An 18,500-nucleotide genomic window follows, 5' to 3' on the forward strand; every position below is an offset into this window, starting at 1 on the left:
TACATATCCTGAGATTAGAATTTATTTTGAATACAACCACTCTGTTTGCATTTTGTAGTACTGTACAACTTGTACAAGCATCATTTAAAATTAAAACATTTGTAAGACAAATAATAGATTACAAGAGGTGACTGAAAAGCCGACCCTGGTACAAAATACATGTACATTGTAGTTTCCATTTATCAATGCCTAATACATGCATATATTACAGAAAAGCAGTAAAGGACAATGTTTGCTCAGTGTTACACTGGTACTGCCCTCACACATTCTCACATGCAGAGCGTTGTGCACAGCCTATATTATATACCTTGAGGTGGCTGTGCTAAATAACACTGAAGTTTCCACACTGTTGAGGGCATGGCCTCTCACCAGCTGAAAATGAGCTTTAACTTAAGAAACATGTAGCTGATTCTCTGATTGCCACAGCAACAAAAGTTTGGCAGAGCACATCATGTTCATAGGAAATATTTGGCACGGAAGAATCAGAACTGTTATGTCAAACCCTGTTGTAACTCATAAAAAGCCTTGTTGAGTTTCTTCACCCTTTCTTCAGTCATTTTCTTGTTGTTCTCTGTCTCTCTCAACAACTCCCTCATTTCTTGTTCTACTTGTAACACCCTCTGATTTGCTCTATCTATCTCCTCCTGTTTTTCCTGTACAGCCCTCTCTAGGTCGTCTTCATGGGCTGCAACTTTGGCCTCCAGCTGTTTTCTGAAGGCATCATCCGCCCTCCTTAGTCTCTCCAGGGCTTCCTTTTCTGCCTCCATTGCCCGTTTTCTCTCCTCCTGAAGCTTCTTTTCTTTGGCATCAAAGTTTTCCTTGGCTTGTCTGACCTGCAGTTTAGATTGCACTGTGAACTGTCTACAAATGAATCACTACTCGGACAGGAGTGTAGAACACTTCTATAATTATATTTAAGCTATTTACATACTGTAAATGCAGAAACTTTCGCAGTGGTTTCCATGGCAGTAAGAGACTACAGTGCATGGTGCTACTGCAAACTTAAAACCATCACAAAAAGTCCTTTTCCCTGCTACCGCGAAAATCAAATCCCCGCAAACTTAAATGCATTTACAGTACCAAAACTCATTTTTGAAATCTGTGTTGATTTCTTAATTATTTGAAATACAGCTTTGAAACATTAACAGTCTGTTTGTTTGTTTGCCTGTTTTGCCCACTTGGGAAACTGACTTTAGGGGTATTACACCAGTGTTGTACAGTAAGTATAAGCTGTGTAAGACTGGACTGAAAGATTTGATACAATCACGACAGGAATTAGGGACCTCTACTCTTTTTGACAACTGTGGTGGGTTCTTTAGCTTGAGTTTTTGCTCTCCTTAACCATGGGGCCTACACTTAATAGCCATTCCAAGAGGATGTACCTAACCAAAGCAAGGTCCTCATTTTCCCCTGAGTCTTGTAAAGAAATGTGTATAAAGTGTTTTTCCAATGGTACGGCATGTAGCAGAGGGTTCTGCTTTACCTGAGTCTCCAGTGTGCCGATGAGCTGTCCCTTGTCCCTCCATTTCCTGTCCAGCACGTTCAGCGCCTTCCTGTTCTCCTCCAGCTCCTCCTGTGTGTCGGACAGCTGCTGCTTCAGCTGCTCCTTCCGCTCAGTCAGCTGCCCAACCTTCTCCTGGGGAGGGGCAAACAATGTCAGGACATCTGTGAATAGTTCCATCAGGTTGGCAAGTCACTGAATTCAGAGACTCTTTTTTCACAACCACAGCTTTGCAGTACAATGTGAAGCACTCAGAACTGCCCTGATGAGGAAGGTGAAATAAAGCTATGGTTGTGAACAAGTGTCTCTTAATTCAATGTCAAGACATACAAACAACTGAACTTTTTGAAACGTATTTCCATCGACATGTTATAGTCAGCACTGTCCCAGAATGTAGTGTGCATATTAACTTTTGAATTATCCATATTTCATAGTTTTTACCTGTAGGTCTTGAGAATGTGTTGTCTCCTCTGTTAACCTGCTCTCCAGATCCCTCTGTACTTTCAGCGCCTCCTCTCTTGCCTTCTTGACCTCCTCATCCCTCTCTCCCAATCCCTCCTTCAGCTTCCTGATAGTGTCTGTCTGGTCCTCCAACATCTTTGTCTTGATCTTAAGGGCATCATTGTCTCTCTCGTTCTGTTTCTTAAGGAGACTGACTTCTGCTGTCAGAGCTTCTATTTTGGCCTCCAGACGTCCTCTATCCTGGGCAAGGGAAGCTCCTGCAAATACATGACATTAACCATATAATGTGTTGTGTGTATAACACAGAACACAGACAAATAAACAGACTGAAACACGGGTGAATCTTGTAGTAGCCTCTTTCACGTAGTCTGATTAATGACTTGTCTTACCAACCCTGAAATGTATTTTCTGCATTTTGTGTTTCTGACCTTGCTGTGCGAGTTCCTGGCTCCAGAGTTTCTTCTCTGCCCTGAGACCCTCGATGATCGACTCCTGTGCAGTCAGCTGAGACTGCAGCCTGACCTTGTCCTGTCTCATCACCTCCACGGCCGGCAGCCTCCTCCTGGCCTCCTCCAGCTGGGTCTCAAGAGTCTGGTTACGTTCCTACAAGGAGATAAAACCCACATGTCTAGCCTTAAGATGCTACGGCAAGTTCCATTGACTGTCACAAATTCCTTCCGCCAGTGAATGCAAATCTGGGAGGTTTAAATTGTGAAAATACAGACTGTACCCTTAGAAACACCCCAAGAAAAGCTTTGAATGTTCATCCTATCCAAAATCCTTCCATTTAAGCAACAGCTAATACAGCATCTTTTAAACTATCTGATGGAAGCCTTTGGGATAGTGTGAAATTCAAATTGGCCCTGGAACAGAAGTACTAAGCATTATCACAGTCCAGGTATGCAAAGAGCTAAGGACAGTACAGAGTGAAAGAGGCTGGTGCTGGAAGCTACATGTATCATAGTCCTCGACCCTCAAAATGAGATGGGGTAAGGTGAAGAATGAGATATACTGACCCTGAGGTCCCTTAGTGCCTCCTGTCGTGACTTTGACAGCTCTGTTATCCTTCCCTTCTGTTCCTTCACCATGGCTGTCAGCTCCTGCACCATTGTTGACACTTTCTTCTCCTTGTCCTGAGCTGACACCATGGCTGCCCTGTACCTGGAGGCCTCCCCTGTGGCGTTCTCAAAAGCCTCCTGGACTTCCCTGAACCTGCTGGCTTCTATCTGTAAGGCCATTCTGAACTCATCCTCCAGATCTGCGTACTGCTTGGTCAGGGTTTCAATTCTGATAAGAAATAAGAACATTGTATGAAAGCTAGACTAGTAAAAAGACGTGCCCACATTTTTTAACCTAAATGAGTGTGAATGAGGACAAGATGGTTAGAAAACCCAAGATGCCTAAATTTTCAAAATAGAAACCTTAAACATTGCAAGAAGAGTTAAAACGGCATTGTATTAAAGCCAACAAGTTTTTTTTTGTGGCCTTAAGTTCATGTTAGTAGTCGGTCACCAACAGACAGACAAGAGACAGCCTTGTTTTCCCCCACCTTTGCTGTTGAGATTTAAGCTCCTGGGAGTGCCTCCTTTCTTCTTTTGCAACTTCTCTAGCAAGCACCTCTTGGAATTCCTTACTGTTCATGGAAAAGCGACCAGCAAGTTCCTTCCTGCAATGACAGTTGTGGCAAACATGGTAGTTTAAGAGACATCAAATCCTGTTTAAGATATGTGCATCATTTGCTAACAATGAAATACTTAGAAGCAATCACAAATTATTACAACTAGTCTATATCTTTCTTAGTCACAAAAATGTTGGTTGTCCAAATTATTTGGTAAGGGTGGTATTACGTAGTCTTGTTAGAGTAGGGTTCCTTCATGGTGTGGGTGAATCAAACTTTGCTTGTCTTATGCAGCTTGAATGGTATAAAACTGATGGTTTATCAGTTATGCAAAACAAATTAACAAAATGAGATAGAAACCTGTGATCCTGCTCCCGTTCTGCGAGGAGTGCCTGTAGTGCCTGGATCTGGTCCTTGTGCTGCTGTAGGGAGTGTCGTACCAGGTCCAGCTCCCTCTGGGAGGCAGATGCTTTCATCTGAGCCTCCTGTGTCTTCTTAGCCTGCAGTAGCAGGTAGCAACAAATAACAAGATTTAAGAAAGATTATTGACTTCAATTTGTTGACTTTTTGGCGATCTACAAAAAGTGTTTATACAAATATGGCCACAACTCGTCAGCTGTAGGACAGGGGAGTTACATTTATCAATGAAATTTTGCAAGCAAGTTTCAAAGATATCAAACATTCCATCTCTCCAGAAAACTTGTGAAAATAGGTAAAATGTTCTATATCAACAACACTGAGAAAACTTAAGGATACATGTCTTTTTCCCTGCCAATTCTGGTGTGAAAAGAGTCTAATTACCAACCTCATGAGCCAGCTGCTGCAGTCTGTCTGTCTCCCTCCTTGCAGCTGTCTCCTCCATGGCCTGTAGTGCTCGTCTCTGGTCCTCCTCTGCTTTCTCTGCTGTTCCAAGTTTCTTTACAGTTCCTCCAAACTGTTCCTATTGGACAAGACAGAGGTCCAGTAAAGTTACAAATTTCAAGTCTTCAAATGAGGTGAAAAGGTGGAATTGAGTACCTAGCTTCGGTTAGGCACATTCTCTCAGATGGAGGGCCCATCTTTTTTAGGAGAGCCACACTTTGATCATCTTAATGAACCCAACACACTTATTTAAAAATGTAGAGGTCCGAATCCCAGCGGAAATGGATCAAACTGTCTGGTCTATGGGGTGACATCAGGAAAAGGTGTTTATGAAAAAAAATAAACTTGAGACTTACCAAATTTTTGGCTCACTCCATCTGCCTTGTTCAGATGAAAATTTGGTTTGGTCCCATCTCTTTCCATGTTGGTTTGATAAAATTTATTTTTGTCATAATGTCACTTACAAACACATAAGGGTAATAGTCACCTGTTGTGTCCATCCTTCCACAAATGCGGTAAATCTCAATATTAAGGGAATACCTTCAGAGCGTCTAGCTGATCCTGAAGCTTCCCCCTGGTCTCCCGTTCATTCATCAGGGCCTGCTTCAGCCTGGAGGTGGCCTGGAGAGCAACCGCCTGGAGCTCCTGCTCTTCTGAACCTGGAGTGGGCGTGTGTGGGGAGGGTCAAATTGAGATTTGATCCTCAGCATTCCCCTATGCAAAGCCTCACCTGCGGTCTATAAATACACCTTAAAGAGGCTCTGCTAAACTGGGCTTAGGTTTCCACTTTTATGGTTGTGGCTTCTAACCAGCCAATCTAGCCAATCACAGAACAGCCTACGTAAAGCTGTTTCTCTGATTGGATGACAGATGGTTACAGGCCATGTCTGTAAAAGTGAAATTTCAGCACAGTTTAGCAAAACCTCCCTAAGGTATATTCTATAGGATGGGGGCTAAGTGCTGTGTAGAAGAATGATGTAATGATTCCTGATTGACATCAAATTTTATGTTTCAATCTCCTAAATGTACACATTTTGAGTCGTAAACCAAAGCCTGGTGAAATAAATGTACTCATTGGACATCCAAGGGGTTTTTAGACTACTTGTAACAAGGCAGACCTTTTTCCTGTAGCGTTTTGACCTGGTCGGCCAGTCTCTTGGCTGCCTGTTCAGCCTTCCATCTCCTCTCTCTCTCACTGTCAAGTTCCCTCATCAGCTCCTGCAAAAATAGTCAAAGAGAATTAACAAGCCAGACCATACTTTCAACTCTACCCAGTATCCTATTTCACTGCTTTCACGTTAGATGGACATTTAAGTAGTATGTACTTTGGTATGACTTGATCTCATGACCTACATAATGCAATGTGAACATTTTACTCATTAGACCATTGAACCAGTAACCCCATTTGTTTCTGGGCATAAATGTAAGTGTTCAAGACATTTTCTCTTGACTCACCAGAAACTGTTTGTCTGACTCCACGTCCCGGGGATGAGGTGCTCTCATTGACACAGCCACAGCTGTTGGTCGGCTGGTGTCAGAGGGAGGGCTGGATGTGCTGGTTCCTCCTTTTCTTTGTTCCTCACTGTAAGAAAATCAGACAACACCAGGCCTAAACATGCTGTCATCTATCCAAAAGCAATCTACAGAAATTGTGAAGGTTCTAACTAAAGACAAATGCTTCTTATCTAATGTTCCTTATCTACATGTTTTCATAGAGTTATGTGCTTATAGGGATTGTATACTCGACATGTTCTGGATGAGAGTTTAAACAAATTGACATTTTGACTCTTGTGCCAGTCTAAGAGAGTTTTTATCAGCACCTGGTCTGCCCCTTTTGCTGCCTTGCAAGCTCCTCCCTCCTCCTGGATGTTGCTGTGCTTCGTCCTGCTGTCTTCATCTTCCTCTCCTTCCTCCTCCTGCCTGGACCAGCTTCTGTGTCACTCTCATCAGTATGGTCCACATCTAAGAAAATGTTCAACATTAAAAACAATATAAATGAATAGAACTACCAATACATATCAATGATAATTTCAGAAATTATGTCTGTAAACAATGAAAACTTATGGTGTAATGTAAGAGTAATCAAAACAAAAAGTAACTAAAAAGCTTACAGAAGAGGATAAACCAATTGCAAGCTATATTTTCAGAAGGTCTTTAGCATGCATTTACATACATACCTCTTTTAGCAGGCTGTCTGGTAGGTCTTCTTTCTTGAGTGGAATCCTGCCTTTCTTGTGGTGAAGAGGAACTTGTTTTTCTGGGCTAAAACAGAATATATATAAATAAATAAAAATTCTGTGCTTTGGAATCAAAGATATAATCCTACTCAGTTCTTACTTTTTATAAAATAAACTATGCATTATAAGATGTCTGTAAATTGCAGAATGAAATAACTGAGTGGCATTAAAAGAGACACGAGATGGAGAGGTCACAGGTTCAATTCCTGGCATTCATGGCCATATATTCTGTCATTAGGAAAAGCATTTTACACCACTTTCCTTACTCCACACAGATGTAAAAATTGGTATTTAGTTGGGAGGTAAAAGGCGATGGAAGGAAAGGAATGGGTGTCGTCTTCCTATACCATGCCCTAGACACAGTTGACAACAACCCAGATTGCAGGGACCTTTGCCTTGACCTATCCTAAATAATGGTGGTAATTACATTCACAATACTAGTACTCAATAGTAAAGAATCTAACCATATGAATAGTCATTCTGCTTAACACTTCTGACACACAGTTGCAGATTTACCTGTGTTTTCCCTGCATACATGAGATGTGCCAGCTGATGCTCCAGTGTCTCTAGCCTGACCTCATGGTCCACGGACAGACGACCTCTCCCTGTCACTTTTGCCTGTAAGTTTGAGGACAATTTTTGATTTCATGAACTTTTGCCACATAAAGGTTACCACAGTAGTGCTACCCAATGTTGTTTGGCCTCTTCAAAATGCCATTTTCCTTAAAAAGGTATGAATAGAGCCAAAAGTTTAACCCATGAGAAAAAATATATGCTCTTTCACATAGTACAAAGAACAAATCAGAGCAGGTCTTTCTACTTCTAGTGTGATCCACTTCAAGGACATTGACTCTGCGAATTTCCTCAATAAGTGGCCCAAGTAGTTTGCAAATCATATGCATTTCTTCAATTTAGACAAAGGTAATGAAAACATTGCATACAGATTATGTCATGAGTGATATCCACTGGACACCTGCTGTTAAGAGTTTGAAATGTTAATTCTTTTCCATCCCTGCACAAAAACTTGTTTTTGATGCAGACATGATGGGGGGGGGGCAAACTTTCATGATTCTTTATTCCTCATGAGAACGTATTTCTACGTAATACACAAAGTGGACAAAATTGAACGTTGAATAGTGCACAAGATATAGCAGCACTATGTTACAGTTATGTGGAATAGATGCCTGCTGACCCTTGGCTCAGATGCCTGTCCACCTGCCCTTTGGACAGGTGACACGTCCACATCAGTGCTTGTTGTGGTGACCTCCGGAGTGGTGACCGGTCGGCGGCGGAACTGCTGCAGAGCTGCTTCTATCCTGGGGAAGGCTGCTTCAAGGGGACCCAGGTCCTGAGGTGGAGGAATCATTCATATCATTAGTGTCATCATTCTAATCCTTACAACAAAGCTTCCTATCAACTTTTAGATGTTGAATTGTATTCATCATAATCAGTTCATTGCAAAAAAACACAATCTTTTGTACAAGCATGTGTTCAAAAAATAAACATTGGGGACCAACTGTTGAGAGAACCTACCTTTTCTTCATCAAATGTTGTATCTGATGATAACAAGTATTCCAGGTACTCTTCAAGACCTGCAGAATTTACAGAAGATTGTCACATGAGGGAGCCTTGCTCAGTATACTAAAATCAAGGCTAGGTTTTAACCTCCTTAAATAAAATAGATGCAGTTATAGATCAGATGCATCAAGTTAGTGAATACACACTGCACCTTACAAATACAATATCAATAGTTACCTGGAATGTCAGTAAGAGCTTCCCTCGCTGCTGGCCTGCCTCCTCTGTCCCTGCCATCTAACACTTGTACCTGCGGGACTAGACTCAGCACTGTCTCACGGTAGTCTGCAAATAATGGTGAAAAAGTGTATAATATAATGAATGAAGTATGCACACAGATATGATCAACCAAATAAAGTTTCCAAAGTTTTCATGTTGTCTATTTGAGTTATTTTGACAACTTGACTGTTTACATTCATGAGACTATCCCAAGTTCATACCTGGAGCAGAACAAACAGGATTGCCTTTCCCATCATGCATCAACGTGAGGTCTGTGAGATGAGTACATCCCATAAGGCATTGCACCACATGATTGATGGATGTTAGTTGGTTGCCATGGAGTTCCACATGACTCAGTCTGTAGCCACTCCCACTGAGCTGCCTGAACCCTGAGATGTCTTCCACCTGGTTGTACGATATGTTGATCCTAGACAAAGACCTGAGAAAAAAAGATGATGTTAAGAAGGGAAGAGTTGTACTGTGAAAATCATTTAGGTACAGGTCCACAATACCAAAACACCAATGTGATGTAGTTGGTAATGTATTTGAACAGACTAACACACAAATGGATACATTCTTTTACTTCTTTTCTAACTGAAAAGTTACTTCCACCACAAAAATAAAGATTTACTTTAGAAATGATTATAACATTATCTCTCTTGCACCTCATGTGATATATCTCTAGAAATCCCCCTGATAATATTGACATGGTTGTACTTACCTAAGCCCTTGCAGTCCGTCAACCACCCTAATAAGATTACAAGCCAAATTTAAAGTCCTCAAGTTGACCAATGAACCGAGCCCTTCAATTCTCACGATCTGATTGGACGACAGATCCAGGTGCCTTAGGTTAACCAGGTGCTGTATGTTCTCTATTTGCGATATCTGGTTACAGTGGAGGTTGAGAACTTGTATGGACTGGGACAGTGGAACATTGCGGAGACTGCTGATGTTGGCATCTATCAGACAGAGTTCAGTTGTAGCGCCTGGTCCTGGGACATCGCGGGTAGGATGTGCCATGCCACTCTGGCCTAATGCGAGGCTGTTTGATAGGAAACATATAAAAACAGTGATAAATTTCTGACTAGTATTGAGTACCATTTGGCCAAAGCTAGTGACAGGATGTTCATGTCGATAGGAATTTTTTGCCACTATTGACAACTTGGTCATTGACCTTGGATGTATCGACAGACCTGCCTGTCCCAGCTGGCTACGGACTACATGTAATGTTGAATAAAATACTAGTCTATCTACCACTCTGCTATCAGCAAGGGGCTGTGGCCTGAAATACTGAAGTACCAGAAAAAGCTGATACAATAGTGATAAGGGGCCAACATCCAGTCACCACTCCATCAAATTATAGGATTCTGAGTTACTGGTACGAACACACAAAGACAATCCAAAACAATATCTCCTGTAGAAGTTAAAACTGCTTCCCGGAGGTAACAAGTACAAGGTGAGAAAGAACAACCAACATTTTGTTATCATGCATGATGGCTTGAAGTTGAACGGTTATCCCATCCCGCCATGGCGGTCTTCGATATGATTTTCAAGAAAAAGCCACATACAGAGGTTAGCCTGTGTGGGCGCTTATGCAGTCAAACAACAAAAGTACCTGGAAAAAGAAGTAAAAGGAACTGGTTGACCTGTCTTATCTCCTAGACGTCTTGGCACAAAATTGTGATCACGGACATCCCAACCGATGGAACTCAAATCTAGCGCTTCCGCATTAGGACTATCACACGTAAGAAAAGGGGGAGTTGAAAAGTTGTTTTGCACAGTTTATACGCAAAATTGGAACGCAAACTATCAATTTTATATTAAATCTATATGACAATATATCATGCTAAGGTATATTTTTGTTATTTTTGTGGATAAAAGTCAATCAGATAACATATAATTCAAAGATGACGCCCCTTCGCTCACAATGGAATAATTGTAGCTATTACCCAGAATGCAACACAAATCGTCACCGGAACGCAAATCTTTCGCAATATTTTTGTGATTTTCTGAATATTTAGCGCAAGTTTGCAGTATATCTGTATCTCATCAACAACTGACGAACTAGGTTAGTGTCGTGAATACATTTTCGTTCACATCTTTGTGCGTTTTCAACGTTATGGTATAATTTTTGAGTGGCCATTATATCGGGTGCCGTGGGGAGGGGGGCGATATGTCGCATGCAGTGCAACACACCACAACAAGAAATCGAAGGTGTCATACTCCGTGGAATACGTAAAACGTAATTTTCCCATGCTAAAGCACTATCCATTACAGACGTTAGTGATGATCCCATTGACCCCTTCTCTTCTGGGCCCCTCTGCCCTCAGTCATCAGCTAATCTTCCTCTCTTCCCAAATGCTCCCATAACAAAGGGGACATAAATTCCTTGCCTTGGCTGACAAGCTCTCCAGGAGTATGTCACACTACTGACTACATGAAGGGATGTTGATCATATTGTAGTACTTGGAAAGCAGCAATAGTGGCCAAAAATTCCCGTGTTTCTTTAGAATCTCAATAACTACTCACACACCAAAATTCAGAAAAACAAATCAAAAGGATCTTCATCTGAGTATAGGTGCCAACCGACATGAATGAACAAACCAAAACAGTACTCCCGTTGGAGGTGAACCTTTTTCCAGATGTATGTAACAACAAAGGTGCTGATTATCATATTCATTTCCTTTTATATAATCCTCAGCATTTGTAACAAAGCATCATCAACGATGGACTTCGATGATGACCCATCCCTTCATCGTTTGGAGGGTTCCGATGGCAAGGAGGTCGGAGGCCTCATCATCAAAAAAGGTCCTTCCACAACAGATGACAAACACACCTTCAAAGCACCCGCACCCAGGACTTCACTTCTAGGTAGGGATGTGTACCCAATTGTAACATGAGTTAGGCCTAGGAAAAAAAATGTTGTGTTTCCTGTTTCAGTCCTGAAAAAATTAGGGTCGGTAGGGGACCGTACTGTGTTTAGTGAGGGGGGAGGGCCGGTCGCCAGAGGGTCGGGTCAAAAAATTTTTGCTAGGCCCTCCCCCCAGGTAAAAATTTTTTTGCTAGGCCCTCCCCCTGGCAAAATATTTTTTTGCTAGGCCCTCCCCCCTCCTATCAACTTTGAAAAAATATTCAAGACGCCAATAAAACATGCGCTCCCATTTGGAAATGTGCTTTGCGTCCTTGGTCCTACTTTTTCATGATTTTCATCGCGAAGCAGATCTCTCGTCCCTAGTAAAAAAAAAAAGGAAAACAGAATGGCTCAAAATATCTGCTTAATAATAGAAGGAGAAATATCTGCTTCATGGAGGCATAAATATTTGCTTTATAGAAGCTATTTCATTGCTTTGATATCAAAACAACACCTAAAAAGCATTTGTATCTGGATTTCTAGTAGATTTGCGCCACGAAGCAGTGCGCGCCCCGCCCCCATAATTTATGTATTGCAAGCTCGCGGGCCTGAGCGGCTTGACGGAAACCATTTTCAATGTACATGTACATATACATTGTATTTTTAACTTTTTCCTGGTTCTGTGGTGGTAATAACTTACGGTAAATCGGGGAAAAAATGAATACCAAAATGACAACGCGGTTGGACTAACCAAAACTGTAGTGGGGAGGGGGGCGCCGACGCATGACGCTGATTTTCCCACGGCGGGGTAGACCGGCGCCTCTCTAGCTCTATGCGCCGGCGACTTGCAGGAGATCTTTTAAAAATGCCAAACTTTTTTGCCACGATTTCCTGCATTGCTTTTTTATGGGAAAATTTGCTGGTTAAATGATATTTCTATGGAAAAAAAATACGAGGGTTTCAAGTTTTTGAGAACGACGTTTCCAACACCGGCATGTCTGACGCCAAAGGCACGAAGAATCGCAAGGTAGGTCCGGGGAAATTTTGAAATCTTGACCCTTGAAGCTATTTCCTTCAGTTTGAGGGAAATATTTTGCTGACAAACAAAGCTAACTTTCATGGAATTTCAATTTAGAAATACAAAATTAAATCCCCCCGAACACATTATCATGATGTCGGCTACCAAAGGCGCGAGGCCGGTCACGTCAAAAGGGATCCAGGGAAATTTGCAAATCTTACCCTCGAGCTCTGAAACGCCATTTCGAAATTCTTACATTTTGAGGGCAACAGGACAGGGGTAAATTTTGCTGGCAGACTAATCTAGAGTTTGATAACATTTCTGTAAGTGAAAAAGTTTTTCGAGGGCAATGCATAAGACCCGCCCCCTCCCCTATCGCATTTTCACTGTGTCCCGAGTGCCAACCTTTGGCGATCCCTTGCGGAGGTCCAGAAAAATTTTGAAATCTTGACCCTCTGAAACGCCGTTTCTTGGATTTTAAGGGACAAATTTTGCTGGTAGACTAAGCTATTTTTTTTTTGCTTGGCCCTCCCCCCAAGTCAAAATTTTTTTGCTAGGCCCTCCCCCTGGCAAAATATTTTTTTGCTAGGCCCTTTCCCCTCTGGCGACCGGCCCTCCCCCCTCGCTAAATGCCGTACGGTCCCTAGGTAGGGATTATCTTCTTTTTTTTCTTGTAATTTTTTTTTGGCTGGCCAAATCTCTAGTGATACATATTACAATACAGTCGAACAAAGTAAACTGAAGTGCATGAGGACACTTCTCTTTTAATGCAAACTTTAATTTTGTGCACAATAGATACATTTATTCTTCATTATATAGGACAAGCAGTGTTTTTGCTTCAATAGGAAGCAGGCTCAATAAAAATTCTAACTGGAAACTGTGACTCCTCTGCCCACCCCCAAAAAAGTCTAGGGTCGGCAGGTTTTTCTAGGGTAGGTAGGGAAACAGGAAACACAACATTTTTTTCCTAGGCCTTATAGGTACATGTACTTTGGCCCAATACTGGTACAGAGGTTTACATATAAGTTTGGAGATGTACCTGTACCTGAACTGTTTGACATGTAAAACAGTTAAGTAAGCTGTCTGTGTACATGTGGTCTTTAATGATGGTAGAAACATGAATATACAATTATCAATAACAGAATGTTTATTCAGGCTTGGCTGTGCATGTAAGATTTACAGTACAAGTGATCATTTATATCTAGGGATGTGTACCTTAATGTATATACGGGTATACAGGTACAGTCCAAAAGTTATATACATGTACTAGGGTGTACGTATATCCAGGTACAGTACTGGTACATTGATGTTCCCATATTTTGGACCTGTATGCGTACGTGTGCTTTTCGTGGTACTATACCTTTCACATTCCTTCTTCTAGGCCTAGACAAGTTAGCGGCTCAGAAGAGAAAGGAGAAGGAGGAGAGTGAAGAAGGGAAGACACCGAAGAGATCAAAGGCATCGTCTTATAATGATGACTGGGACGAGGAAGATATAGAAGACGAAAAAGAGGACAGGCAAAGTTTTGGCTCAAGAAAAGATAGGTGGGTGTCTGAGTGGCTTTGATTGCCCATACACTGAAATACATATAATTATAACACTTTTATGCATGTGATATAAGAAGCGTCCATATGTACAAAATGAACTCAAAGAACAGCAGTATACAAATTGATTATGGTTTTTCGTAAGCCCAAAGTTATAAATAGGATGTTGCCGTTTTCAATAAAAAGTTATGGGCATAATTGACAGGCTTTTGCTGTCAAATAATGCAAGCATGATTCTGTAGCATAGTGCAAAGATAGCTAATTTCTTTTGAAAATAAACAAAGTATATCACATCTAACTAGGATATTATATATACAGATGTAATTGTATATCATATTTTAGCAAGTCAGTCATGTGTTGTTATTTCTTGTTGCCCCTCCAGACATTATCGTCCAGCTAGAGTGGAGACCCCCTCCCATCCTGGGGGTGTCAGTGAAGAAGTGAGAGAAAAACTGCAGAAAAGACAGAAAGAAAGGGAAGACAGAAAACATGGGGTCTACGCTTCATCCAAGGAAGAAAAGGAAAGAAGAAGAGATCGGGATAGAGACAGAGACAGAGACAAAGATAGGAATAGAGATAGATATAGGGGTAAATGTGCCAAATGCTTCTTTTGGTACATGTTATGTAGTTAGATTGTCTAAGCAATTCTGTGCCCATTTAGGTGATAGCCAATGAAAAAAATGTAATGTTTCCAGTTACCCTAAGTGATGAAAGATTGTAAATTTGCTTTTCAACAAGTTCTCCACATTTCTGTTGTAAACAGACCCACCCAACATAGGTCCCTTTTATGTTGATAGCTTGCAGTAGTTGTGACCATATTTGTTGAATCAGCTGGGCAGAATTCAGAAAAATATAAGAGAACCTCTGCCTACCAGCTCTTTTTTTTCGAAATGGTAATTTATCATCATCAATTTTCCTTGGTCTTGTAAAATTCTTATGGTGTAAGTTTTTCCTATCAAATCTTGTATAGCACATGATGTAGTTGTACCTTGAATGTGGGAAAAGTATGCCTGCCCTTCTCACCTGTGCTGTAACATTTTGTCCTGTACAGGTGATCGAGACAGGAGATCAGAGAGAGGGTCAGAACGAAGTCGGAGAGACTGGTCTGAGCGGAGCAGCAAGAGTTGGAAAGATGAACCTGGTACTCCCAGATACAGACCAAAAGGTACATACACCTCTGTCCTCATAGCTGTGCTTATTGTGTTGTATCTGGGTAAGGGAGTATGAATGAGATTTTGTTGTTTTGTGAAAACATTTTTTCTAGCTGCTTACTTTTCGGTAATCTAATGAAAGTAGGGGACTTTGCTGCTATCTTTTGTGTTGTTGTTTTTTATGTTGATTGCTGGAAGTGTGAAGAAAATTGCACAAATATGCTGAAAATTAGTTGAAAATGTCAATATGGATGAAAATGTTATGGAGAAGTGTGCTGTATTTGCAGTTTGAAGCCCTGTTCCTTTAAGTTACCATGCACATTCTGCCACCAGTTATGCAAATAAATTCAAAATCTTCTGTCCAGGTGCAGAAACACCATCTAGGTCCAACTGGGAAGACGATGAAGACCTCAGGTCAACGCCATCAAGAAACTCATCCTGGGACCTGCCCACCCCGTCCACGGGATCACGGGACGGCGACCGTAGCGTACGCAGCGAGCGCAGCCACAGGTCCACTAGGGATGGTGATTATAGTGAGAGAAGGTAATGGATGTTCTTTGTTCTTCTTTTTCACAAGTTTAAATGTAGCACTCCTGTATATTATTATAGTGAAAGAGTTATGCTGAGGCTTTTTTTGGCTGTATTTTTCTGAAATGATAATGAACCTTTTTCTGACATTTTTTTCAGACAATGGAAGCTGTTGCTAGATAAAGAAACTGTCTTAAGTTTGGAAACTAGCCTTGTTGACATGTATGCAATATTAATTGACATTGTGTATCATTGTATGTGTCTACTTTTTTCTTCAATGTACAATGTAGTCTTGCATTTGATGCATTTCCTTCATTATAAATGGAATTGTTACAGATGAAGACTTACGTCTATGTACATGTATGTATATGTAATGGACATAACCAGCAATTTGATCCACATTACAGAAAAGCTCCCAACAAAAAGTCAGTAGATGAGACGCCACTCTTCACCCCTACACACAAGTACAATGACTGGGCTGATGACAGGAGACACATCGGCATTACTCCAAGAATATCTAAAGGAAGAGGTAAACCTTTCAAAGATGCCTAGAAAACAATAAGGCCCAGGAAGAAATGTGTTTCCAATAATCCGACTGACACAGGCAAAACTCTATACAATTGAAATTGATGTTATAGATACCAGTGTCCTGATGGATTTTAGTTTTACATGGTTAAACTGTATTTGTAGGATCACTTTAGCCAAAATCTAAAGTATCCCTACCTGTTGATCCTAATTTTTTAGTACCCTAATCAGAAACATCTAAGATACTTAGTTATCTATCAATGCTGAAGATAAAAACTTGATAAATTCAATGACTTTGTCATTATGATTATCTATATGAAGTATTACATGAATTACGCCATTGAGACATTGATGTCTCCAATTTTGTCTCTTCAGGAGAGGGCAAAAATGAAGAAGAAATTTCCTTTGCATCAGAGGAAGAGCGCATGCAGTGGATAGAAGAGCAAAGGGTACTTAAGCACACCTTTATTACTTCTGCTTTGTACTCCTTGTAGTAGAAATGTACTTTTCACCTCAGGGAAAAAGGTTCACCTCTGTTGGTGCTATTGTTTTTTGGTTATGTGTATTTGCACCTACATGTATAACTCTTCATGGATTTGTATGAAATTTCCTATGTACCTAGTTATTGAAGTCTCAAAGAAACATGGAAATTGTAGGCCCCATGCAGCCTTTTCAAGTACACATTACAGGCGGACACCCCCTTCCTGAAAGTAGTTAAATTTGTATATAGTCCATTGACAGCTGACGGGCCTGGCAAGCTCCATGACGAGGTTGCAGTTAAGATTATTTAGAACTCACATTTATAATAACTAATTGAGATAGCTACAACTAATACAGAAATTAACAGACTTTTTCTTTGCTGTCACTAGCAACTAGACCGTGACTGGTACGGCATGGATGAAGGTTATGATGAGCAGAACAACCCCCTGTCAGGCATGTCTGAGGAGTATGTCAAGAAGAAGGAAGAGAAGATTGCCAAGCAGGTGGTGAAGAGGATATCAGCACAGAAGAAACAAATCAATGAGGTAAGGATATGGGATAAATCTTTAGCATTTTAATTTTTAAGATTACAAGATGGCGAGGTAGTGTTATGGATAGGGCTATTGACTTAAGATGTAAATGTTCTGGCTTCAAATCTCTCGCATGCCCCAAAGTTGTGCCCTTTGTGAAAGGTACCTATTTTCTCACTTGACTCAGGTGACAATGAGTACCTACCTGTATCTTCTGTTCTTGATGGCTTTGTGAGGATATATCAGTAATTCTGTCAAAATTTGTTACATGAAAAAGATTTACACAGAGGGTGTAAAAACCGTCCTGACTGTCCATCACAATCAGCAGTTCAGTCAATGATTGCATGGCAACTAGTGAGAGACTGGCTGTATGTCCGGCAAATATTTGCTTATCTATGCCTTTATTTTACATATTTACATTTTGACAGAGGTGGGTAGGGCTACGGGATGAGTCTATTGCTGTTATTTGCAAATCTGTCTTGTCTAGGACAATGAAAGATGGGAGATGTCCCGCATGTTGCGGAGTGGTGTGGTACAACGTACCGAGTTTGACGAGGACTTTGAGGAGGAGAGTCAGCGCAAGGTTCATCTGTTGGTCCACAACATCGTGCCACCTTTCCTGGACGGACGGATGGTCTTCACCAAACAGCCTGAGCCAGTTATACCTGTCAAGGTGTGGGGTCATAGATCACTTCTATTTTCCAGTCTTAAAGGGGTACTCAACAGCGCTATTTTAGAAAAGACCGCATTTTATGAATCCCCAAAATTTTGGAAGATTTCAATACATGCACAGATCAACAAAGTATCGAAGCATTTGTAATAGAGTAACTCGAAGATCAGCCAGTAGGTACCCCAAAAGTAAGAAGGTCGTTATTGAAAAACCTTTTTCAAACTTAAGTATTTTTGTAGTATTTTTTTTGCGGTCTGTGGAAGAGCTTAACAATATTTTGAGCATGAAGCAAGTTTATTGTGTCCTGTACATTAATGTCCGGTCGTACTGCAGGATGCGACCTCTGACCTGGCCATCATTGCGAGGAAGGGCAGCATGACGGTGAGGAAGCATCGAGAACAGAAGGAACGAAAGAAGGCCCAGAAGAAGGAGTGGGAACTGGCTGGAACCAAGATGGGAGACATCATGGGAGTAAAGAAAGAGGAAGAAAAGGTACCAGATGATTGAGTTGACCTTGTTGAGTTGTTCTGTTTGTAGCAAATGCATGCCCTTTTAACATAAGCTTTCTTGGGCTAAATCTTTAAGTTTGACTAAAGACAGTCTGGCTATGTTCTTTATAATAAGTACACTTTTCTTCCTTTCTTTTTTTCCCATGGTGGCACAGGGGCGTGCCCAATAGTATAACATATAGGAAATCATTCCTGTAAGAGGGCGGCAGTAAGACCAGTGT

The 18,500-nt window shown here is 41.1% G+C and overlaps 2 protein-coding genes across 5 annotated transcripts in view; one reads left to right on the top strand and one right to left on the bottom strand.

Annotated features, from left to right (window-relative positions):
* Nucleotides 1-10,273, bottom strand: LOC118418454 (leucine-rich repeat and coiled-coil domain-containing protein 1-like). Of its 2 annotated transcripts, none has more exons than XM_035824376.1 (20): nt 10,120-10,273; nt 9,195-9,515; nt 8,695-8,912; nt 8,435-8,539; nt 8,213-8,271; nt 7,872-8,027; nt 7,196-7,297; nt 6,620-6,704; nt 6,263-6,404; nt 5,898-6,024; nt 5,561-5,660; nt 4,983-5,101; nt 4,387-4,521; nt 3,942-4,081; nt 3,513-3,629; nt 2,980-3,250; nt 2,392-2,566; nt 1,943-2,220; nt 1,484-1,636; nt 1-833 (listed from the first exon to the last, which is right to left on the bottom strand). In XM_035824376.1, the coding sequence occupies exons 2-20, from the start codon at nt 9,491-9,493 to the stop codon at nt 492-494; spliced, it is 3,123 nt and encodes a 1,040-aa protein (XP_035680269.1). In that variant the 5' UTR covers nt 9,494-9,515; nt 10,120-10,273; the 3' UTR covers nt 1-491. The 2 variants fall into 2 exon arrangements, with proteins under 2 accessions (XP_035680269.1, XP_035680268.1); XM_035824375.1 differs by having other exon boundaries at nt 10,089-10,240.
* The window catches only part of LOC118418448 (pre-mRNA-splicing factor ATP-dependent RNA helicase PRP16-like), a 21,154-nt gene continuing 9,868 nt past the window's right edge, over nt 7,215-18,500 (top strand). The window contains exons 1-11 of one of the 3 annotated variants that reach the window (XM_035824352.1): nt 7,215-7,299; nt 11,175-11,344; nt 13,724-13,886; nt 14,269-14,474; nt 14,938-15,051; nt 15,403-15,580; nt 15,973-16,094; nt 16,466-16,539; nt 16,960-17,115; nt 17,588-17,773; nt 18,104-18,262. In XM_035824352.1, coding sequence (XP_035680245.1) covers nt 7,259-7,299; nt 11,175-11,344; nt 13,724-13,886; nt 14,269-14,474; nt 14,938-15,051; nt 15,403-15,580; nt 15,973-16,094; nt 16,466-16,539; nt 16,960-17,115; nt 17,588-17,773; nt 18,104-18,262 — 1,569 coding nt within the window. In that variant the 5' untranslated portion in view covers nt 7,215-7,258. Of the gene's footprint in view, nt 7,300-10,393; nt 10,542-11,160; nt 11,345-13,723; nt 13,887-14,268; nt 14,475-14,937; nt 15,052-15,402; nt 15,581-15,972; nt 16,095-16,465; nt 16,540-16,959; nt 17,116-17,587; nt 17,774-18,103; nt 18,263-18,500 lie in introns of those variants that run through there. The other 2 variants (XM_035824355.1, XM_035824354.1) reach the window with 2 other exon arrangements.

The sequence above is a fragment of the Branchiostoma floridae genome, chromosome 6, assembly GCF_000003815.2.
Source record: "Branchiostoma floridae strain S238N-H82 chromosome 6, Bfl_VNyyK, whole genome shotgun sequence".
Classification (NCBI taxonomy): domain Eukaryota; kingdom Metazoa; phylum Chordata; class Leptocardii; order Amphioxiformes; family Branchiostomatidae; genus Branchiostoma; species Branchiostoma floridae.